Source organism: Apodemus sylvaticus, chromosome 2, assembly GCF_947179515.1.
Source record: "Apodemus sylvaticus chromosome 2, mApoSyl1.1, whole genome shotgun sequence".
Lineage (NCBI taxonomy): Eukaryota > Metazoa > Chordata > Mammalia > Rodentia > Muridae > Apodemus > Apodemus sylvaticus.
This window is the reverse complement of record NC_067473.1, coordinates 180526638-180542955: the sequence shown is the minus strand read 5'-3', so window position 1 is coordinate 180542955 and position 16318 is coordinate 180526638. Positions and strand designations below refer to the sequence as shown.

The window sequence follows — 16318 nt, the reverse complement described above, 5'->3', positions numbered from 1 at the left end:
CTTTTGCATCAAAACTCCGGTCACAGGATCAAAACAAAAGGTTCAAGGCTCAAGGCTTTGACTGCTATTACAAGTGGTTTCACATGCCAGAGATTGAAGCATGCTGATATTTTTAGATATATTCACTTAGGGATCAAATTTCCTTCATTACATTCCCCTTAGGGGAGTTCTTTATAATATCAGCTCTAATTACAACATAATTATTGTAATTAGATATATAGCTGAAAGGGACCAGATAAGGCCCTGGCCCCTTTATTTCACAATGGAAAAGAAGGTGAGCCAAGAATAAATGATTCACGCCATCTTGGAGACCTCCACTGTCCTAGCATCTGGCTTTCCTAGCCACCCTTGGTCATTCCTCCTCTCCAGGGACAAGCCACCTTGTGTAAAGGTAGGGTGTGATATAGACTTCTGCAGGATTCACTGTTCACCTTATTCACATTGTGGCTGACAGGGACCTCTGCCCCCACAAAACTGACTTCAACACACTAGACGGTGGAGGGGACAGCAAGAGAAGTGCTGGATGACTCCACGTGGTTTGGTTCAACATTTATTTGCAGCTATGAAATACCAGGGGTGGATATATACCTTATGAGACAGGAACCTTAATCATTTGCTACTGAATCAGTGTAAAGCAAGTAGAAAGTTCTGTGGAAAGGACCCAGTAGATACAGCTGCCTTGGGTTCAGCAGGTAAGGAGGTAACAGGAGATGTGCTGGTGGCACTGAGAGCATCACAACCGAGAACTGTCATGGGAAAGGACTATAGCCATTGACTTTCACACATCCTACTCCAGCAAACATCTGGCCACGGACAAGGTTTGGGAGATGTGTTACACCGTCAGTCTGTCTGTCTGTCCATCTGTCCACCCCCATCAATCTACTCATCATTTATCTATCATTTATTACTAGTGAATCATCATTTCATTCTTTAGCTCAAGCTGGCCATGAACTCTTGGCAATCTTCCGGCTTCAGCCTCCCAAGTGATGGGATAGATACTTAACAGTTCCTACTGACAACTGACTGGAATCAAGTTTTAGTACAGGATTCAGTAAACCCAGGTTAGTGGCACACAGGGCTATGACTGTTTTTTGGTTTGTTTTTGCTTTTTTGTGGTTTTAACAGATTTTATGATGCAAACACCATAGATAATGACTCACTTCTTTTTTTTTTTTTTTTTTTTTTTTGTATTTTTTGAGACAGGGTTTCTCTGTATAGTACTGGCTGTCCTGGAACTCACTCTGTAGACCAGGCTGGCCTCGAACTCAGAAATTCGCCTGCCTCTGCCTCCCAGAGTGCTGGGATTACAGGCGTGCGCCACCACTGCCCGGCACATGACTCACTTCTTCCAGGTCACAAGAATTCAAGTGTAATAAATTCCATTTCCAAAAAACCAAACATTTTAAGTCACTAGAACTTAGAAATTAATCTCCACTCATTTTAAAATTCACTGCCCATTTTTTAAATTCTGTAATTAGTGGCAGCCTTAAAAACTCCTGTCTACCTGTAGTGATTTAAAAAAAATCCAGTGAGCTTGTGACACAAGAAACAGTGATAGTTCTGAATCGTGAGATTTACATGAAATAAAAGCAAAACATTTCACACCACAAGGATCACCTTTTTATTAGAGCAAAAGAAATCATTTTAAAAATTTTATTTATTTATGTATATGAATACACTGTAGCTGTCTTCAGACACAGTGGAAGAGGGCATCAGATTCCATTACAGATGGTTGTGAGCCACCAAGTGGTTGCTGGGAACTGAACTCAGGATCTCTGGAAGAACAGTCAGTGCTCTTAACTGCTGAGCCATCTCTTCAGCCCCCAAGAAATCACTTTTTAAAAAATTTTTACTTACTTATTTTTGGGAAAAACTCGCGAATTAATGCTGATATCTTTTTTGTCTTCCAAAGATAGAGGTAACATTGGGAATAGCTGAGGAGAGTCGTGGTCAGGCAGAGGGGTATTTCCTGGACTGGTTGACTAAAACATGGAACACTCTTCTAGAGTGGACACAACCTTCCCTCAGTGACCCAGATGGACACAGGTGGATGCATCATCCCTGCTATGGCCCTTTGCTGCTCTTGGAGCTCAGCTTCTCTGGTCTTTCAACAAGGACTGAAGAACCGCAGCCCTCCAGGGATCCAAGCCTTCCCCACCAGATTGGATCACAGACATCTAGCTGTTGGACAGAGAAGTTCCAGCATTCTCATTCCTTCCCAGCGCAGGCTGGCTGGGACCGTTGGCAGGCTGTTGCCTACTAGCCTAAGTCCCTTTCATAACCTGCTCATCTATGGGTCCCAGATTCGAGAAAAGCTCAATGCATGACACACATCTGAAAAGAAGCTCGAGTGGAAAATACAAGGTTCAAAGGGCTCAGGTGTCTGGACATTCCTTTACCACCATCTGTTTCAGGGAAACTCAGTATGTTTGCAGGTGTTAGTTAAAAATTCCTTATGGGTAGGGCTTATGATCCTAATTGCTGGTTAACATTTGGTCATGGGCTTTAAGCACCCAAGTCTGTTGAATAACCAAATGCTTAGCAGATCTTTGAGTTCAATCTGTTTGCTTTTGAAAGCACCTATTTAGCCCTGGCTGCCCAGAACTCACAGGAACCTGTCTGCACCAACATACCCAGAGGAGTTTGACATTTTAAAAAATGGCGTTGACTCATTCATGGCAATGAATATCCATTAATATTTATGTGTATGAGTGTTTTGCCTGCCATGTGTGTGCACTGCATGTATGCCTGGTGCTAGAAGACCCCAGATCCTCTGGACCTGCAGGTATGAGCCTCTGCAGAGTTGTCAGGAACCAAATTTAGGTCCCCCCAAGAGCTCAGAACTCCTGAGCTGTCTCTTAATCCACTCAAAATTCTTTTATACATTTAAATAGCTTCCAAACGTGCCTTTGGGACTATAGTTGCTAAATGACCATATTTAAGCAATTTGGATATAAAAGCGTCCAAGGGCATTTGACAGACAAAATTGCACAATGCCCATTTAAAAAATATGTATGTTATTTTATAGTGTTAAGTTTTAAAACTTAAGTAAAGATAAACTTGACCACCAATGAATAGAAAAGTACCCTTTTATTGAGGTAAGACAAGTGTATTTACAATATGCCATTGTTAGAGTATATAATTTGACCATGAGACTTCTTAAAGCAGCTGAATTCCAGAGAATTATAAGGGAAAAAGAAAACATTGCAAGTTATGTTTCTGTTACAGAAGATACATTTGAACATGACAGAAACACTTAAGGCTGAGTACTGGACCTTGTCCTCCATTTGGGGGGGAATAATCAAAGTATTTGTTTTTTTGTTTTTTGTTAAAGACAGAAGGCTCATTTTAGAAGGGGGTGGGGTTGAGGGAACCCACAATAGGGCATCCAGAAGTCTGAGGGTTGCTTTGTTTAAAAGCAGTGCCTCAAGGCTCTAATTGAGAAATGCAGTGTTGCCAAGCAGTTCAGGTTCACTGCAGACTCTGCAGTGAACTGCAGGCCTAAACTGAAAGCACCTCAGCGCCACCTACTTTACTACTACGAGCCTCTCATGTCTTCTTAGGTTCAGTGTTTTTTGAAATCAGACTGCTGCAAGGGGATGTTTGCTGTAGTGCGAAAACCACCTTGACAGGGTTGTCTACAAAGGAGTGAAATGGCAGACTCTTGCTCTAAGAGAAGTGATACCTAGCCACTGTCAATCATATAGGCCAAAGCCTATTATAAATCTACAGGGCACCTTACACACAGGTCAGTTCTCAAAGTATAGCACTGACATTTTAGGAAAGGTGTGACTTTTTGAGGAACATCAGACACAACATCAGGTCTTTTACTATCCCATGAGCTACTGAGGTAGGATTCTCCACTTACTGAGTTTTCACAGGTTACACCATAAAGTCAGATGCAAGTACCAAACATGACAGTAATCCACAAGAATGAACCATCCCACTGTGAACCAGTCCTTCCTTCCAAAGATAGGCAAGGCTGGGGATTCTCCTGGCATTGAGAGATTTAACTAAAAACCTTGTAACGTATTTCAGAAACGGTTTGAAAATAAATACAATTTCAATTATGATTTTATGCATTAAAAAGCTTCAAGACTGTTAAAAATAAATAGTGCAATCATTAGTGGTAGATAAATAGTTCTGTGTCTGACGAAGCACTCCCATGTCTAACAGGAAGGCTAGTATTTTGGGCAAGGGAGGAAACCATCACTGTTCCTGTGGGTAAACCAGCAACAGAACGGCTTGTTTCTCCAGCATCGTGTCTATGAGAAGCGATGGCCAGTTTAGATATAACGAAAGGCTTTTACATGTTGATAACTCATGTGGAAAACAGTGAGGGAAGTGGATGAGGTGCATGCTGAATTTTGGATATTACAATAAAGAGGAAAATAAGAAAAATCAAGATTAAATAGTCAGCCCTTCTCACAGTCACAGAAGCCTTCAACGTCACCATAAGTTAAGAAAACAAGGTGGGAAACTACAGGCATATTTCATTAAGAACTCAAGAAGAGAAACTACATCACGCCATGGGAGAACTCATGTGGTGTGTATGGTTTAGGATCCCCAAAACTGACTCCAACAGCCTCTGTAAGCAGACTACTCCACGGTCAGAACGCTCTCAGCTTGGCTTCTGAGTGGCACAGACTGTTGTAGAGTCAATAAAGAACATGGTCAGCTATGACTAAGGAAGTAACAGCTCAGAATGACCTCTGCATATTTCAAAAAATGACTATCTAGTTCAGATTTTCATCTGGCTCCAAAATATTAAGATTCAAAAGGACCACAAAAGTTTTATTTTATCCGTTTACAAAAAAAGTGATTCACACATGAAACTGGGCTTCCTTGAGCGGATACATGGAGACGACATAATCCAATCCAATCCAGGCATCACTATTAGAAACCCAGCATACCTAGATACATCTGGGCCATCACAATGGACATCATAGAAAATCAAATGCCTATTGGTGTTCCTGAATCTCCTAAAAAAAAAAAAAAAAGTAACAGACGCCATGGTTCTGATAACGGCTGTTTCCCGTATTGCAGCAAGACCAAGAAACAGCCTCTCAAGTCACTAAGCATCAACAGGCCCCGTCCTCTCAGCCTCGGACCTCAGGCCTCAGAAGCCTGCCGCTGCTTCTGCCACAGCTGCTAGGACTTTGGAGGGCGTACATTTTAAACTTCTGTAAGGAACTTTATATGCTAGTTCATGAAATTTAACTTTGTGCTGAATATTCTTCAAAAGGGCTTTATAAATAATACAGTATTTAAGTTCTTCAGTTCCCGTGTTGTTATACCATATTGTTGCTTTCTCCAACTTTGTCTACGAACTGTAAGGAGAAAAAAAAAAAAAACAGAGTCAGAGGGAGTTCAAGCATTGTACAGCACTGAATAAACTCTTTAGATGCTGGTTTAAAACATCCAGTTTTACAGCATTTGCAGGAATTCAAGGCATGACTGACAGTTGCTAACTGGATGGTGACCACCACCATCTTCTCAGATGTGTATTTTTTTTAAAAGTTGCTTTTGCATGACATGTTATACACATGAATTTTAGGGTGAAACATGAAAAATGCAACACAATGAGTAAAATAATAAATAAGATGAAACTGACACTGCTAGCTTAACAAAAAGAAAAGCCTGAAATGCCAGCCACTCATGCAGTAGTGAACCCAGTAAGAGATTTCCACTGACCATTCCTGTGCATCTCTTCTGGGCCTATGTGGTCTTTGGACAAACAGATTTAACTCAATTAAGTTCAGCAATCAACAACAGCTATTAACTAAAATATGTTAACTGAGCATTCTGGACATCATCCTCAAGTGGGCAAAGACAGAAACACTCAGTTTTTTCAATGAATACCTGTAATTTTCAAATAACAACTTCAATGAACTCAGGTAAATGGTTGTTAACTTTGGCTACTCCACCCCAAATCAGGGGGTCTTTCTTCAGCATCCAGAGGGTAGTATGCATGTATATGATCAGTGGCAATGCTGCAACGCAGAGCACTGTGTGTTCTAGCCAGCAGTGCCTCTGCCCTTACGCATCACTCTGTTACTTAGGCAATGACCGCAATCCCTACTGTACTGCCTACTCACTTACACCATCACAGCAGAATTCCTAAACTAGTACAACTACAGGTCTAAGTAAATTCATTCTCTATATAAACAGTATCTACACTGAGTCTAGTCATAGGACAAATGCAGCTTCACTGCACCCCACCCTGAGCTGACACACCAACCTTTGAAATATCATAAAGAGGTGACTGCAGTGTATGCTGAGTCACTAGGACTTTAAAATAAATTTCAGTGGTTACAAAAAACACCACATTTGTTCTTCACAGGTAACTGCAAATACCCAGGCTGTGCCCAAAGAGCTATTCTGCCTCTAAGAGTGACCTAGTGTGGAACGGGATTGGGTTTTCAGGAGCGTTTTTCCTTTTAGAAGTCCTTGTTTTTCTCTGAAATTTCTAGACAGACTCAAGGAGCCTTTCAAAAGCCTTCTGGGCTTTAACCCAGTTGTTCTGTGCGAGCATGGAACTATGGAAGATTCTTTGGCAGGTGACTTATGACACGGGCTGCTCTGAGCCCAAAGCACTGCCTCCTCTCAGCTGGACTCCATCTCCAGCACTCTCTGTAGTTCACGATCTCATTCGGTTTTAGGATTAAGAAAAATGGTTAACATGAAATCATTTGGAGTCGTCATGAGATTGGCTGGGTCTGATATCAGACACAAGCACCCTTCATTCATTCACTTGGGGGAAAGGTTTGGCATTTTTATCCTGAGTGGCAGGTGTTATGCTGGGTGCTGGGTAAGACCGGCTAGCAGCCATTTACCTGTGCCCTGGACCACTGTGGTCACAGGTCTGGAGCTCTCTTCTTGATTATTAAAACAGGTTAAGTGTTATGACAGAGGTGTGTACAAGGAGGGCAGGTAAGTCCTGAGAAGCCTCTGAGAGCCCACTAGAGATGGCAGACCCCATGGCAGGTTAGTACCAAGCATCTGGAGTACACCCTGAATACAGCAAGGCTTTTATCTATCAAGTCATAAAAGTAGCTTAGTATTACCAATCGGAGTAACATCAAAGTAAAAATACTAAAAATGGCATGTTCAAACAAAATGTCAGGGTTCATAGGTCTAAGAATGATTAGTTTCTGGTTTTCGTAGTAATCAGGATCCACGTGACACAATCATTTATACCATAATTATGCCATAACATCAATGGTCCAAACTCTCAGTGAAAAGGCATCATAATCCACACATCTGAGTGGTTCTTAAAAATGCTTGGCTGAATCTGTGGCTACTTACTGATCTGATTCCAGGTAGATTTAGGAGGGATCCGAGCACAGGCACTCTTCTGATAAAACCAACCACCACTGGAAAAAAGCCCCTGGGAAGAAGACAAGGTAATTAGACCTCAGTGCTGTCTATCAGGAGGATCCACCAGACAAGTAAATGCACACTTGAATCATCAGTTGCAAGTGCAGTAAACAATTTGATTGCTGGTAAAATGGTGCCCAGAATATAATGGGACCTAGATGTGCTGTGACATAGGCTTTCTGTTCTGCTGGTGACCATGGTAGAGGGGAGGGGTAGCCAGAAGAAATGGGCTGTATAAACCCATGAGCACGACGCTGACAGCACACCTGCCAGTATGTGGGGGGGGGCAGGGCTCGCATCATGTCCGTTTCTGGGGTGGATACATGCCCACTGAAGTGACACAGCCTCTAACTAGCTTAACTGTGAACCCATGAAGGAGACACAGTTTGAGAACATTCAAGAAGTAAATGGCAGCTGGGTCTTGAAGCACGGCTCACAGAGAAGAAGTCACTGAGCTGAACTCACAGGGAGTAACGGACACGGACGCCAGCACAGAGGACCGCACTAAGGGTGCCCCTAGGCACAGGCTTCAACTAAGGGTGCCCCTAGGCACAGGCTTCACGCATGCAGGGTGCTTTCTTAGCAGCACTAACTTCGAGGGGATATTTAAAGGTATCTTTTAAAACACAACAGGTGGCTTCAAATGCTGCTTCTGGTAGAGACCACTGAGGTCTGCTTATATGTAATTGGAGAAAGAACCACAAGACCCTTGACTCTAGATCTCAAGCCAAGACACCCTCAGAACAAACAACACCCAACAGAAGAAGCACAAGGGTTTTACCAGAAGCTTCTTTAAATCATAAAGCCAATGTATTGATGCAATTCACCAACAAATGACAGCATCTCAACTGTATCGGCAACAAGGGTCACCTCTGGTCTTTTGACCTCCACTGCCATCTCTGTTGTCTTTACCTTTTCCCCACTTCACATGGTGAACAGCCAATGTTCAATCTCTTAACTTTAAATGTGTACCAAGTGTGAGCCTTTTAAGTGTTTTTTTTCTATCTCCAATTGTTCTTTCCTAAATGCACCCTAATTGTTTTCTATTAATGTGTATATGTGGGCATATGTGAGTACGTAGCACATACCATGACGTGTGGAGGTCAGAGGACAGCTTATGGGAACCAGCTCTCTAATCCCACCACATAGGTCCTGGGAATCCAACTCAGGCCTGTACTTAGCTCAGAGGTGAGCACCTTTAGCCACAGGGTGATCTCAAGGAACCCTGATGTGCTTGTCAGTCTGGTGAGGATTCTCCCAAGAATGCCTTTCTGGATCAACTGTTTCTGGCTTAAGAATCTTTTGTGTCTCTCCCCGCCTCTCTGCTGCAGTTGCTGCTCTTTAGCCTAAGTCTGGTAAGACAGTAAGCACTGCAGAGTCTGCGGCCTCTTCTGGCTTGTGGCCCACACTCCCACGGGAACTGCTCTCCTTTTTTTCAGAACAACCAACCAACCGCTTCCACAACTCAGTCTAAGCCCCATCCGTCAGTCAACCAACCTGTCCGTGCTGACTTACAGGATGAGCTCTGATCTGTTCTTTAAGACTCAGCTTATCTCTTCTCCCTGGATAAGCTCCTCCCTTACTATGCTCTTAGAATATTCTGAGTCCTTCTATGGTGACATTTTCTGTTTTAGGTGACACTGTGCCTGGCATTTGAAAAATAAACATAAGCAGTGTTGCTGTGCACTGTCTTCTCACACACACAGTTTCTGGCTAACTCGCTCCTGCAGGACAGCAAGTGGGCCGGCAGGCACTCCAGAGTGTCCAGTACTAGATTTCTCAGCACACACATGCACTAAACATGCTGCCCCAAGCATCAGTCACTATGAAGTAGCATTCCGTAACAAAATGAAGGACCTGTGCACCTACCCATCCTGCAGAAATATCAAACCCTGTACACAGCTTACAAATGGCAATCAATGAATTTTGTAGCACTGAAGATATTTTATAAATACTTTATTATCTCCCTCAGGCAGTTATTTACATTTAGGAAACAGATTTTTTATTTGACTGACCTAAACTTGTAATAAAAACTCAATGTAAGCAGTGGTCATTCAGGAAGAGAGTCTCCCACACTAGCCCAACTACCTGGACTTCTGCAATGGTTATTGGAGACTCTGGCTCACGAAAGAAAAGAAAAAAAAGAAGGGCCTCACCTGAACAAGAGAAAGAATCCGTAAATCTCGAAGATCATGCCTATCAAAGGCCAACCAATCAGGACCACGAACACACCGCCCAGGAAGAACCCCGTGGCCTTCACTTTGTGCTTCTGGAAGAAGAATCTGAACGTTCTTTCTAGACCAATTACAAAAGCCAAACCAGCCACAAACAGCACCTAGAGGGAAAGACAATGCAACACAGAGAAGGGTGAGACACAACACAGAGAAGAGCCAGGACACAGCTCTGTAGTGAGGGAGTTTGCTTGACCTTTGATGTGACAATGCCAGAGCCCAGCAGCAGGAACAGGGAGTGGGGTGAGCATGTTCAAGTCCTGGCTGTCTTCACCGGCCTCATTCTTTGACTATCTCCATGCAGTGAAGAAAGGAGATGAAATGGGGTAGAGGGATCCACATCTACGGCAGGTTACAGCTTGACTGGATAGGACAGAAAATGGCCCATTCAAGCAGACAGCTGGCAAGGCCTGGATGGCAAGCCTGCTTTAAACTGTGTCACTCAAATGTATTCCCTGATTCTGCAACTGTCTCTGTGGGGTGTGGAGGTTTCTATGATTGGAGGATTTAGGTGATGGCTATGCAGACAGCATCAGATCAGTGTGAAGCTTAGGAGAAGAGCCCAGCAGCACAAGTGATCCATGTGTGGATAAGAGATTATACCTGAGCTTGTATCTCCTTCGCTGGGTGTGAAACACTTCCCCCATTACCAATAAATAACAAGCCCACTAAGTGTCACATTCACACTCAGCAGTGCTATTAATACAACCGCTTAAAAGATCAACTTTGTTACCCTTTCTCTCTTTAATTAAAATTAAATTGAAGGCTACAGACTTCAAAAACATCTAACATCTTGCAACGACTTCTCCACCTTCTCCCAAGGGGATCTCTTCCTTCTGGAGCTCCTGTATGACCTCCAACACACAGATAGGAAGGAAAACAAGGCACGCTGCTTCTAAGGAGGTCAGCTAACACCAAAAAATGAATTGATTTATTCACTTATTTACCCGTACGGGGGCATATGCATGCAGGTTAGAGGCTATCTTAGAGGAGTTGGGTTTCTCCTTTTATCAGGTAGGGTCAGGGATTGGTTGGTGGCAAGCCCCTTTACCAACTGAGCCATCTCATGGCAAAAAGATGTACTTTTTAAAAGCTTTTAGGTTTGAAAATCGGTTTGCACAGTTTAATCACATGTATAGTCTTAGACATTCTCATTATAAATATTTCATAAGTTTACCAAGGCTTTAGCAAGACATATTTTCTTTTACTTTTTAAGACAGCACCTTTTTCTGTAGCCCAGGCTAGCTTTACATTTATGGTGATCCTACCTCAGTTTTTATGTGTTGAACATACAGGCCTAGGCCACCATGCCTGGCTAGGTCAGCTGCCTCAAGCTCCTGTTCAGGGGAGCACTCATTTAATCCACTGTAAATCCTACTACAAAGACCTATCAGAGTGGTAAACCCAGGGGAACCTTCCTAAGCCTATCTGCAGAGCTCAGGAGTTCACTGCAAACAGTAGACCCAACAGCTATTTCCTGATTAACAAGCAACATATTACTAGTAGATAAAACTGCCTGATGAAAATTTAAAAGACATATGTTCAAAGACTTACATTTCCAATAGCCAGCAGTGCTTTGTCAAAAAAGAGAATCATTCCAAAGAACAGGAAAAACACTCCAAATCCTGTTAAGCCCATGCCAATTTCTGCAACATAAACCACATGGTTAAAGACAAAGAAGAATCAGGTCCCCGACATCCCCATAAACCCAGCACAGAATGCCACCAAGTCCCCAACACAGCAGGCCAGCCTCCTCTAGCATCAAGGTCACTAACAAAGTGAGACAGCACCACTGGTTCTACAGCCAAATGTAAATCAGGAACAGGAGACTCCCCAGTTCTTAGGCAGGAGACAGGAAAAGACAGGTCTAGATTACACACACACACGTACGTATATAAGCCTCTGCTTACATACATCTTTACTTCCAAAACTCCACTCTGGCCTTAGAGAGACATGCGCAGGCTTTAACTATCTATTTCTACAGACTTTACAGACTAATGTCAAGTTAAAACTAGAGCCTGGGGGCTGGAGAGTTGGCTCAGCAGTTAAGAGCAGTGATTGTTCTTCCAGAGGTCCTGAGTTCAAATCCCAGCAATTACTTGGTTGCTCCAAACCATCGATAATGGGATCCAGTGCCCTCTTCTGGTGTGTATGAAGACAGCCACAGTGTACCCATATAAATAAAATAAATAAATCTTTAAAAAAACCCAAAAAACTAGAGCCTGAAACCTTAACCTAGTCTACATTTTTACTTTACCCAGACACTAACACTCGCCAGCCCACCAGGAGAGACCAAGGGCTGTAGGTACTGAATACGGAGGTGCGGTGGGCACAGTCTAATGAAGCCTAGCTGCATAAAAGTGCTGTGTAGGCCTTGCATTCCCTAGGCCCTACCTTTTGTATGAGGCTGGACACACTCCTGTTAATGCCACAGTGACAAATCTGCCAGCTACCTCTCGGTCACACTGCTTTAGGTGTTAGAGAATAGCCTGCTCCTTCTTCTTCTTTTTTTTTTAAAAGAATTGTTGTTTTCTGACTTTTTATTATTTCCCCATCAGCTCTAGAGAGGCCAGTTACAACACACGCTCTCAACCTGGGGGTGGGGGTAGGGCAACAAAAAACAAGGGGTCTAATTACCTCTTTCTACATGTCCATGTCCTAAATTTTTTGATTTTATCTTCCATTTTGATTCTAAAATTAGTCTGAAAGAATTTACAAGCCTGTCTACCACCATTCTAATTTAAATGTATTTGAGATGCAAACAACAAAGGAATACTTTCTTGGTTCAAATGCCTCAGGAGAATTTCCTAAACCAATTATTTAGGTGTCAGACTAATTTCCTAGAGAAAAATATAGAGGAAAGAGGAAGTGAAACTCTCTTAAGTAACCAGTACTTAGGAGCAAATCAAAACAGCCTAGTCATCTGAATGTGACTACCTTCTAGTTCACGAATTATCCCAGTGAGGCAACATCCAAGATGTTCATTCATGGAGATGGAAATCAAACTGGTGACATGCTTGCTGTGTGAGCATGAGGACCTGAATTCTGATCCTCAGCATCTACATAAAAAGCCACACGTGGTGGTTTGTGCCTACAGCCCCCAGGTTGGTGAGGCAGACAGAGATTTTGGCAGTGTAGCCAAATCAGTGAGCTCCAGGTTCAGTGGGAGACCCTGTCATTTTTTTGTATGTATGTATGTATGTATGTATGTATGTATGTATGTATGTATGTATGTATGAATGAATGTATGAATGATAGAGAATGATTGAACAAGACACCCAATGTCAATCTGGCCACAAAGTACACACACACACACACACACACACACACACAAAGTAAAAGCTTTCCTCAAGTTTGAAAATAAAGGAAGAAAACAATAAGGAAACAGTTCCTATGCATCGAGAACTTGTCAGCAGTCAGGCACTATGAAGTACTTCCCAGAGAATATGCAATATTCAATCCTCCCAGTATCACTGGACTGTAGTCAGAATCACATTACTGTAGTGTTGGAAGATATCATGTAGAGAGGAGATTTAAGTTGCCCCAAATCAAACTATGGTTAAGTATTTAGCCTATTTTAACCATTATAAATACTTTCACCCACAGTTAAAAATATTACCTACTTATTAAACTCAAGGGTACGGGAATACACAGAACATAAGTGATTTAAATGTAATCTTAGTCTAGAACAACCCAGTAGGTACCAGACCTTTTAAGAGTTGGCTGCAGTGGAAGACACCCCAAGAGGCTCTTCACAGCGCAGCGCAGAGCCCACAGGGCCTCATGATTCCTTTAACAAAATTCTGAGGTACCCAGTAGCAACAAAGGCTCATGTTTCCCATGAGCAGCCCTTTCCTGGTTGCTGTATCTAACTAAAGCATTAGTGGGAAGCAGCTGCACACAGGCAGCAGGGGGACTCCAGATCCAGTCCTCTCATTCCACAGTTGTCCTACAGCCATGATTCATGAAGTGCAGGTCAGAAGGGGTCAGCCGCCTGTGGACTTTTTGCCACACGGGCACCAGTCCAATGCTGCCAGGAATCTTCCCTGAAATGGGTCAAACCCTCATCATACTCCTTTCTCACATCCACCTTTTCCTTTGTCCCTGTCCTTATCCATCTGCAAGTTCTCTGAAGTCAAAAGGCCTACATGTTACAGTGATCTTCCTGCCTGAATCTTTATTTTTTTTCTGCCTATAAAAATAAAGCTTGATAAAAGCAATCTGAAGTATTAGCTAACATAAAGAAAAAACCTACTGAAGACATTTTATAAAGACAAGTTTAGCCTATTGTCAATCACAGCTGACATTTTAGTGATGCAGACACCTTTCACAGACTGAGAGCAGCCCCGCCGTCCTCATCATGCCCTTTAGGAAACTGAAGAAAACAAATACCACAGCAGCATTTTACCTAATATGACAAGCCAGATGTAGGCTGGAAGCTGTCCCCATTTCATCTCCCTGAGTAAGTCTTGGCATTTCTTTAGGCCCTGCAGGGATGGGGAGGGTGTACTATATAGTATCTTCAGCCAATCATGAAGCGTCATTCACCGGACTCTGCTCAGAACTTGATCAACCTCCTCACGTCTGAAAGCCATGACTCACGCTGGCACCTTTCTGGGATGCTACTGCTTCAACCCCACAGTCAACACAGACATAGATATAATCTGAATTTGACAAGTTCGGGTTCCCTAACCACTGGCTGTAACTCACCATCTCAGCTCAGAAATTAACAAGTGAACATCACACATTTTCACCATCCTAAGAAATCTGGGAAAACAAGGAGAAAACAGCTTCTTCTGCTCAGAATCCAATCCCACACTGTTAGTTTTTTTGGAGAGTGACGTTCTCTGCCCTGTGCACAGGTAATTTATATACCACACACTTGTACCATCCCAAGATGGGAATGTTTCCATCAGATCTCCTCAGAAGCTAGTACTACAGTGAAAAGAATAAAGAACTAGAAATCCCGGGACCATGGCCTTTTCTGCCTTTGTGTGTAACTGAATGTCTTACATGTTCCAATTCATAAACGGTTCATGCTTTCCCATGCTTGTGTAAGAAATTAAACATTTAAGTAATAAAAACTGCTCTTCTGGAGGATCCAAGCTGGTTTCCAGCATCCACATCAGGTGGCTAAAAACTGTCTATAACTATAGCTCCAGGAGGATCCTGTGACTCTGGCCTCCACATGCATGATAAAAGACACATTAAAACGGTAATTGAGATCACTCTTATATATATATATAACTACATGTTGCAGTAAACTGAAACATGTTCACAAGACTTAGTGACAGTAGGGGTAAAAAGGACACTTTTATTTCTGACTAGAACCAAATGAGCCCGGTTAGACCAATAGGCAATACCCCCAGGCTAGAGAGGGTAGCTGTGCAGTTCACAGTAAGATGCAGAGTGGACTGCCACGGTGTGCAGGGAATCATAAAGGATCTGACATTCCTGGGTGCCATGGCTTGAATTTAAATCTCCAAATTCCACCTGAGAATAACGTCAAGGAAGGTTTTTGTTTCACTTCAGTGGGGTGTTAGAATCCTGAAAATCTAAGGTGACTGTAGAGTTTGAAGAAACAAAAGTTCATGGGAACGAGCAAAAGTGAGGCAAAAGATGTCATACCCATAAAACTATCTTTAGAAAGTAAACAGCTTGGGTAGAATCGTGTATAGAAAAATAAGATTGACAAGAAAAGGTAGAAAAATGGAAAAGTCACAGTGAAAACGATGGATCCAGGGATAACACTCAGCTCGTCTGTAGAACACTTGGCTGGGATGCTCTAATCTCTGGGGCCACAAAAAAGGAAAAAGAAAAAAAGAAAAAAGAAAAAAAAAAGGAGGAGAGATTGCAAAGCTGATCAGAATGATGAGATAGGCAGAAACGGATGCTAAAATAAAACACGCCACAAAATACAGCATATAACACTAATAAAGAAATCCTTTACCTGTAGAGACAGGCAGGGTCGTTCATGCTTGCAATCTCAGAAGTTTAGAGAATGAGGCAGAAGGATTACTAGTGGGGAGGCCAGCACTGACACAATGAGCGCAAGGCCAGTCTCATTAACAACCTACAGTGTGATCCAGACTCCTAACCCAGAAACCTAAAACATCAAAGTCAATGCTCTGAGCACAAAGTGACTTCAAAATTAGTAAACTTGGTTGAAACTTAAACGTGCGTAAATCCCAAGTCCTTTGCAAGGGAATTTTGGGTAGATTGGTAACAGTAGTGTCTGATCACCGCTCTGCATGCCCCCAGCACACCCCAGTCTTGCAGGAGCCTAGGCGCGGGCGGATAGTCCCATTCCCGCCACCCCGGAAACTTGGTCCGGTGGCTGCTCCGTGGGACAGAGAGCCGGTGTCACCGGAGCGAAGGCGGAGGCGCTACTTGAGCCGGAGCAGGTCGGCGATCCTCCCGTCGCGGCCCCCTCCCTCCCGCGGGCCGCCGCCCCACGCGCGCTCGCTCCATTCATTGCGGGGCGGAGCAGAGGCTGAGGCGGGAGCACCGGCCAACGCGGGGACCCGGCTGCGCTTACTCTGAGTATCCGTGAGGGAGATCATGGCGGCGGCGGCGGCGAGGACCGCGGTGCCTCCGGGCCCACGCTGCGAAGCCTAGTGCGGAGAAGAGCCTCGGCGACGCTGCCTGGGCGCGAGCCGCCACGTCTTCCGGAAACACGCAGCCGCCGCCGCCGGGCCTCAAGGCTG

At 43.4% G+C, this 16318-nt stretch overlaps 1 protein-coding gene across 1 annotated transcript; it reads right to left on the bottom strand.

Moving 5' to 3' along the window:
- Positions 1-3071: 3071 nt before the first annotated feature.
- On the bottom strand, positions 3072-16304 carry Golt1b (golgi transport 1B). Its single transcript, XM_052175215.1, has 5 exons — positions 16150-16304; positions 11166-11257; positions 9537-9715; positions 7309-7390; positions 3072-5330 (listed from the first exon to the last, which is right to left on the bottom strand). Exons 1-5 carry the CDS (start codon positions 16172-16174, stop codon positions 5292-5294), a joined length of 417 nt encoding a protein of 138 aa, XP_052031175.1. The 5' UTR covers positions 16175-16304; the 3' UTR covers positions 3072-5291.
- Between the last annotated feature and the right edge of the window lie 14 nt (positions 16305-16318).

Bases quoted from the DNA above. Each gene is read 5' to 3' on its own strand.
- Golt1b (XM_052175215.1), bottom strand. From the start codon at position 16,174: ATGATCTCCCTCACGGATACTCAGA. The intron at 9,716-11,165 runs GTAAGTCTTTGA...CTTTCCCTCTAG, and splicing joins CACTGCTGGCTATTGGAAAT to GTGCTGTTTGTGGCTGGTTT. The intron at 7,391-9,536 runs GTGAGGCCCTTC...TCTTCTTCCCAG, and splicing joins GGATTCTTTCTCTTGTTCAG to GGGCTTTTTTCCAGTGGTGG.